The sequence below is a fragment of the Solanum verrucosum genome, unplaced genomic scaffold (assembly GCF_900185275.1).
Source record: "Solanum verrucosum unplaced genomic scaffold, falcon-dt-bn FXZP01000022.1, whole genome shotgun sequence".
Classification (NCBI taxonomy): domain Eukaryota; kingdom Viridiplantae; phylum Streptophyta; class Magnoliopsida; order Solanales; family Solanaceae; genus Solanum; species Solanum verrucosum.
Window position 1 is genome coordinate 466,561 of NW_026020086.1, and position 7,051 is coordinate 473,611.

A 7,051-nucleotide genomic window follows, 5' to 3' on the forward strand; every position below is an offset into this window, starting at 1 on the left:
GGGAAAATTGGACACAGCAATAGCCCAATTAGTAACTTTAATCTACCAATCCCCTATTAAGATCTAGTTATAGTGGTGACAACAAGTAATTTTCTCCTCTTATTAAGTGAAACTATGTTTTCTTCTTTTCTTTTATTTATTTTTTTGATGCTAAATTATACTATTATTCTTGTTTTTTTTTTTCCACCACATTGAAAAAGGTTGTGATCGTGATCATGATTATGGTCAGGATCGAAATTCTCTTTTCGGGGATGAGAAGAACACTGTACACGTGATTGTCGTACTCCCAAACACATGAATCATCTCGATGATGTGAATATAATAATTTTCGGATAGTATCTTATCAATGCAATATTTGCACAAAGAAGTAGATCAATTAGAAAGACTTTCATATAGAAGGCTGTGAAAATGATGCACAGCCTTCTCAACTTGTGGCACATAGCGGCCAGAGCAGTATGCAGGTGATTCAAGGCCTCTTTGAATAGCTTCACATAACTTCATATCCTCAATCTGTAAAGTGCAATGAGCGTTGCGCGTCTAAATACATACAGATTACATATACGCGATAAATCATGTGTCAATGACAAAACTTGATACTGTACCTGCACTGTCTCACTATCCTCGAGACTCTGGGCGATAAAACTCTCATCACCCTGTGGACAAAGGAGATGAAATTGATTGAAGTAATACATTTATATATCTTTGAGTAAGAAAACATATTGTGTGTGTACCTTGTGAGATGAATCAAGAAAGTAGTCAAATATCACTAGACATTTCCGAGGTCCTTGAGGCAGTACAAGATTCGTGTCCATCCAAGGACCATACCTACTTATCATGGAGTTGGGATACACGAATGCATATAACGCTGGTTTTGATCCAAGTCGATCAAATTCTTGGTCCTTTTCTGCATCACATCGTTGGATGCTGACTTTCTCATGTATCTGATTCGTTATTAGGAGTAAATGTTAACCATGTTCTTGAGTAAATAGAAAACAAGCATAAAATGCGGATGAAGAAATAAGAATGACGAAGATGGTTTTGGGCATACAGTGGTGGAGTACGAGTCAAGTTTCAGAACCGAAGCATAACTTTTATGAACATACGGTACATGATAACCACCATCCAAGTAGTTGTCACAGTAGACCTGCAATAGAACAGACTGGTCTGAAACTTTGAATTGACTCAAGTTTGAAAATTTAACTTGATTCTAGGATCAAGAGCATATCATCATTCTGAGTAATTGATCAGATAGTAAGTAAGGAGACGTAAAATGCTTTTCTCGAGCAGAGTTTACACTAAAATGAATAGCTAACAAGATGACAAAGCATAAAAGTATGTTTCTAAAGCCAAAGATTAGAAAAGAACTGATTTATAACCATAATGTGAGAACTAACCTTCCAGTTACACTCAACGGTGTATTCACGTCTGCATAAAAAACTCAATGAAGAATCCACTCCACCATCAGTCAAGATTTGGGATGAATTACCCAGCCATTCATTTCCAACCAAGTCAATATCAGCTTCTTCTTCGGGTAAAACTCCATTTTCGAAGTTGAGAAGTATGAATGGTCCCCATACAGCTACTCTCACTGGGACTAGTCCCATCTCCTATATGAAAACTATAGAAGATCAAACCATTTTACATATCGAACGAAGAATGTGGTTATATAACATATATTTATAATACATTCACTCTGAAGTTCTTGATTCCTGCTATTCGAGTTGCCTTTTGAAGTGCTCCATCCAATTCATATGTCCACCCCTGCGATAGGATGAACCATTAAATGAAGTATATTGGATGGTACTTCCTCCTCTATATCAAGAGAATGATATCCTCGTGTACGAGGCTAATAACTAAGTACATAAAGGATAGGCTAAAAGGATCAAGAAAGCTCTATCTGAGCATGCAATGAAAAAACTCACATGGTATGGACAAACAAAGCAAGAGTTTTTCCCACTTGCTGAAGCAAGAGGAGAGGCACGATGGCGACAAACATTGTGAAAAGCATGTATTTTTCCACCATCATCTCGACATACAACATACTCGACATTGCCCAATCTGTATTTCAACGATTAGCTACTTGAACAAAACAGATAAGGCATATAAGTTCACCTCAAGAATAACACGAACGAGAGTTAGCACCTTCCAGTGAAATATTGCCTAGGCTCTTTGATCTGTTCAGTGTACCCTGAAATTGCAGAAAATTCACAATTCAGAGAGCAGAATAACTCAACACTCTCTTTTTACTTGTCCTGCTGTCAATACAATTTTGTTCCATGTGATCAGGTTTTTAACCAACGCCTTTCGGATATAGCATATTAAGCAGATTGCATTTGAACTTTGCAAGCTACACTTTGGAAATACTTCATATTAAGCATGTTGTGCATTGAAAGAGCTCTCATAACAGTATTTTTTCTCTACTCACTTACACATGAAAACAGAGAAACATATGTAAGAGCTACATTCCAAGACTACAATACCAATAGCTATGCCAACTACTGATACAGTTGCAAATGGAGAAGCAAGGCTCTAAACATCCAAGCTTTAGCCATATTGATATTAAAGACAAAAAATTTAATATCAAAAAGGAAAAACTTGACAAGATTGAGGCGCAATAACTGGTGTTATTCCCTGAGAACAACGTAGCTCCGCCCTTGCTTACCACTACCTCATTGACAAAAGACCATTTGCTCAAGAGCAGCAAATCCAAGTACAAAGAAGAAGAAACATAGCAACAAAATAGTGCATATTCGAAACACAATCAACAATAGCCTATAATAGATATCAAAAGCAAAAACTACAATAACACGGCAGGCAATGCGCGCTCGCTGCAGTCTACTAATAAATCCAACAATTACAGTTCAAAAACTGAAGCATACTATAGAGAAAAAAAAAACACAGATTCAGGAAAATCAAGAGAATACTATCTAAAGTAAAAATTCAAAAATGATGTTATACCAACAGATTGCCAGCCTTTGAAGAAGACTTGATTGAGTTCATAAGTGTAAAAACAAGAATCAGTGTACCAAGAACTTGGTGGGGTGGTGGCTTCTTCAATAGGGATTTTGGGATCAAATTCTAAAACCAATTTTTGAGTATATTTAGATGAGACTTGAAGTGAATGATAATGCTTTCGGGGTTTTACAGAACAAGTGAAAATCATGTGAATCTTAAATGGAGTTATTTTTATGGATTGATGGAGGGAACTGAAGTTCTGCAGCATTGCCATGGTACAAAATACAAATGAATGAAAAATGTTGTCACTACATTTGCCTTTTTTTTTTAATAATGTTTTGGGTAAAAGAGGAGTAACTAATTTAGGAAGATGAGTTTATTTTATAGTTCACCCGTTTCTTTGTCTCTGACACATTTTGAATTTTGAGAATTAAATAAGTTTATCATTGATAGTAAATTTTTGAATTATCAATTATTGTAACTTAGTAGGCGTTTGGCCATGCGATACCATATCACGATATGGTGTCGTGAGATGGAATCATCATTTGGACATGCGATTTTACGCTGATTCCATCTCATGATATGGAATCATGAGAGGTGATACCATATTCTCCAAAAACCATGATATGGAATCACCATGTGATTCCATATCATGATTTGAGATATTTTAATACAATAATTGATCTATGAGTTTATATTTTGTTAAAACAACCCCACATTTATATCTACTAACCATTTGTTTCATATGTAAATAGAATTTATAATCACATCATTACTTTTTAAAATTTATTATTCTCACCAATATAAAATTTATTATCACTTTAAATTTGGTGAATATAAATGATAAAGTAGAAATTCATTTGGTGAATATAAATGAGAACGAAGGGAGTAATACTTTTTTTGATTTTTCATAATAAAAAAAAACGTCTTAATCTTATGACTAAGCATAATATTGATAAAAGACAATTTTCATTGGCGGTGCCGCACTTTCTTAATCTTAGTATTTGCAAAATGTTCGTTCACATGACTGAAGGATATCAAGTCCAATTGATTGAGGACTTGGGAAAATTTGATCAATTAGTTGTTAATATTTAGTCAAGTGGACTAGTTATAATTTTTTTGATTAAATTTTATTAGAAGTGTTTTTGACTCAAACTTGTGGTAACTTTTTAAAATTTCGTTATTCAATAATATTTAACTATTGATTTTTCTTGTAAATAGTTAGAAGTTAGTGATGTTTGTTAATTTTTATCTTAGTGCATTTAACTTCTAAGTTAATATTTACTCACTAATGTATGTTTTTTTTTTAACTTTATAGGTTATTTGTAAGAGTAGTTGAGAGATATGAACATATCAAGTACAATTTATGTTCAATTTTTTTAATTAAATTAAAGTTAGATGAAACAATTATTTAACTGAAGAACAAATAACTTTGTAATAATTTATTATGCGATTTTATAATTTTTGTTTATTTGATAAGATTGAATAAACAATTGGGGCTATTTTAATAGTTTTACAACTTATGAGATTTTTATGTTTATGAGAAAATATACAACACAAAAATTCCATATCGCATGTCCAAACAAACCTTCAATTTCATCTCATGATTCCATATCATGATACCATATCGCATGGCCAAACGGGCCCTTATAATATTTTTTACGTAGTTTACAAATATATAAATTTCATTTTAAAAAAATTTGAAGATTTCATGAACAAAATTTCGATCGAACTTTAACTGTTTGACTCTCAAAAAATGAAGCGTGTCCCATAAATTGGTACGAGTGATCGATTAAGATAAAATCGTATGAATGAATTGAATGATAACTTTTATATTCTAATAAAAATATTATTTTGAAAACATTTCGAATCATTTTGAGTTTGAAATATGTGAAAGCGTTTTTCGAGATGTGAATAGGAGAGATGGGATGCCATAATGAAATGACAGTTTTATTTTTCAATTTTTTCCCACACTGGAAAAATAATAAAATGAGAATTGCTAAAAAACTTATCATCTGGAATCTGGATGTTGAACTGTTTTTTTTTTTTCAGGACCTCCCTTACAATATGATCACCAGTAAAGTTGAGTTGACAGATTTATTTGCAAAATAATAAATGATATATTATGTCATTTAATTTATTCTTATAAGAAATCTTCAAATTTTATATAATTAGGAAATATAATGTTCTAGCAACTATCATTATATAATAGAGAGTATATAATATGAAACATTTTGACACATTAATGCAACACAAAGGAAAAAATTTATGCTTATTGTTCGAGTCAAATGTTTGTGACAAGTAACTTTAACTTTGTAGCAAGTAATTTTATAATATTTAATTTTCATTAAAAAATAATAAGTCAAAACTTGCTTGACTTAATTATTAAGGTTTATATTTAAAATTTTGCATTTTCTACTTACATAATGAATTAAAAAAAACTTACCGATTAGTGTGAGATCTATATTTACCATTACGATTCTGAATTTTGGATCATGACATTATGGAAAATGATGATTATAAGATCTTTATGGCAAAGCTGAATGTAGTAAATACCAATGCTCGATCATAGTGTTTTAGTGTTGAGAGAAATGCTTTGAGTGGAAGTGGTGATGCACTTATAATAAGTTATGGATAATATAAGACTACAATGTCAAAGAATCTTGAATTCAATGGCTTGTAATGGCATATAATAATTATGGACATCCAGTATGAAAAATATAATAATTATGATTTTTCTTATAAAAATATACTAAAATATTGTTGTTTCCTTTTAATTTATTTTCTTTCTATAGTGGATAATCAAAGAGAATACGACCATGAAGCTAGTGAGAATATAACATATATTTATTACATACATTCACTTTGAAGTTGTTGATTCCTGTTGCCTTTAGAAGTGCTCCATCCAATCCATATGTCCACCCCTGAGAACCAGTAAATGAAGTATATCAGATAGTACTTCCTCCTCTATGTCTAAAATTATACTATTGCATGCTATAACAACCAAATAAGTTACATGAGAATGATATCCGTACGGGGCCTAATACTAAGTCACAATAAGCACTCATCACAAACTAAAGGAGGAAGAAACTAAGGAGAATTTGAGTCTTCAACGTGTTGTTGCTACTCTTCTCTTCTACTTTGTTTTAGCATGGCTTCTTCATTACTCTATTTTCTTTCAATACTTGATGCTTTACTTGAGCCGAGGGTATATCGGAAACAACCCTTCTACCTTCACAAGGTATAAAGGGGCATACACACCACCATCCCTAGATCCCATTTGTGGGATTACATTGGGTATGATATCTTCTTCACTCAACTCATACATTTGACGACATCAAATTTAAAATAAAATACATCTTAAATTTTCTTTTAATTTATATCACAAGACAACAATACAAACTCATATACTCTAATAATTAGCAAGCTTGACACATGACTAATAAGGAATAATGCAAAGTTGAAACTCTTATTTTTAACTTGCTATATTAAATGGTAAATAAACTTATATATGCTGGGTCATAACAGTACCCAAAATGTGTGCAAGCAAAACAATATTGGCTGTAAATCTAAACTCGTTTTCCTCTAGTAAATGTCATTACATGCTGACTATTGAAGTAAAACGAGTTTAGATTTACAGCCAATATCTGGTAGTTGACTCACATTTACTGAGTGAACTACCCTTAGTTGAGTGACCATTTGAGAAATTAACTGATGGTGAAATCACATTTACTACTGAGACGAGGAAAACTGAAATCAGCTAAAAGGATCAAGAAAACTCTAATACTGAGTAATAAAAAGCTCACATGGTATGGACAAACAAAGCAAGAGCTTTTCCCACTTCCTGAGGCAAGAAGAGAGGCATGATGGCGACAAACATTGTGAAAAGCATGTATTTTTCCACCATCATCTCGACATACAACATACTCAACATTCCCCAATCTGTATTTCAACGATTAGCTACTTGAACAAAACAGATATAAGTACATATCAAGAATAACACGAACGAGGGTTAATACCTTCCAGTGAAATATTGCCTAGGCTCTTTGATCTGTTCAGTGTACCCTGCAATTCAGAGAGCAGAATAACTCAATAC

The 7,051-nt window shown here is 32.4% G+C and overlaps 2 protein-coding genes and 1 long non-coding RNA gene across 3 annotated transcripts in view; 1 reads left to right on the forward strand and 2 right to left on the reverse strand.

Annotated features, from left to right (window-relative positions):
- LOC125824606 (suppressor protein SRP40) overlaps positions 1–2,722 on the forward strand; it is a 63,508-nt gene extending 60,786 nt beyond the window's left edge. The window contains exon 9 of the mRNA XM_049504011.1: positions 2,712–2,722. The gene's annotated coding sequence lies outside the window, so the exon portion shown is untranslated. The remainder of the gene's footprint in view (positions 1–2,711) is intronic.
- LOC125824608 (choline monooxygenase, chloroplastic-like) lies at positions 367–3,229 on the reverse strand. The gene is made up of 9 exons (XM_049504013.1): positions 2,959–3,229; positions 2,143–2,188; positions 1,923–2,058; positions 1,687–1,761; positions 1,395–1,607; positions 1,049–1,144; positions 732–941; positions 603–653; positions 367–510 (listed from the first exon to the last, which is right to left on the reverse strand). The coding sequence occupies exons 1-9, from the start codon at positions 3,227–3,229 to the stop codon at positions 373–375; spliced, it is 1,236 nt and encodes a 411-aa protein (XP_049359970.1). The 3' UTR covers positions 367–372.
- Positions 3,230–5,829: 2,600 nt separating this feature from the next.
- On the reverse strand, positions 5,830–7,011 carry LOC125824609 (uncharacterized). The gene is made up of 3 exons (XR_007442777.1): positions 6,975–7,011; positions 6,762–6,897; positions 5,830–5,879 (listed from the first exon to the last, which is right to left on the reverse strand). It is a non-coding gene; the product is annotated as an uncharacterized LOC125824609 (long non-coding RNA).
- Between the last annotated feature and the right edge of the window lie 40 nt (positions 7,012–7,051).

Excerpts from the sequence above, each read along its gene's own strand:
- LOC125824608 (XM_049504013.1), bottom strand. The coding sequence starts at position 3,229 with ATGGCAATGCTGCAGAACTTCAGTTCCCTCCATCAATCCATAAAAATA. Across the intron at positions 1,145-1,394 it reads CCGTTGAGTGTAACTGGAAG|GTCTACTGTGACAACTACTT; the intron begins GTTAGTTCTCAC and ends GTTCTATTGCAG. Across the intron at positions 511-602 it reads AGGATAGTGAGACAGTGCAG|ATTGAGGATATGAAGTTATG; the intron begins GTACAGTATCAA and ends TGCACTTTACAG.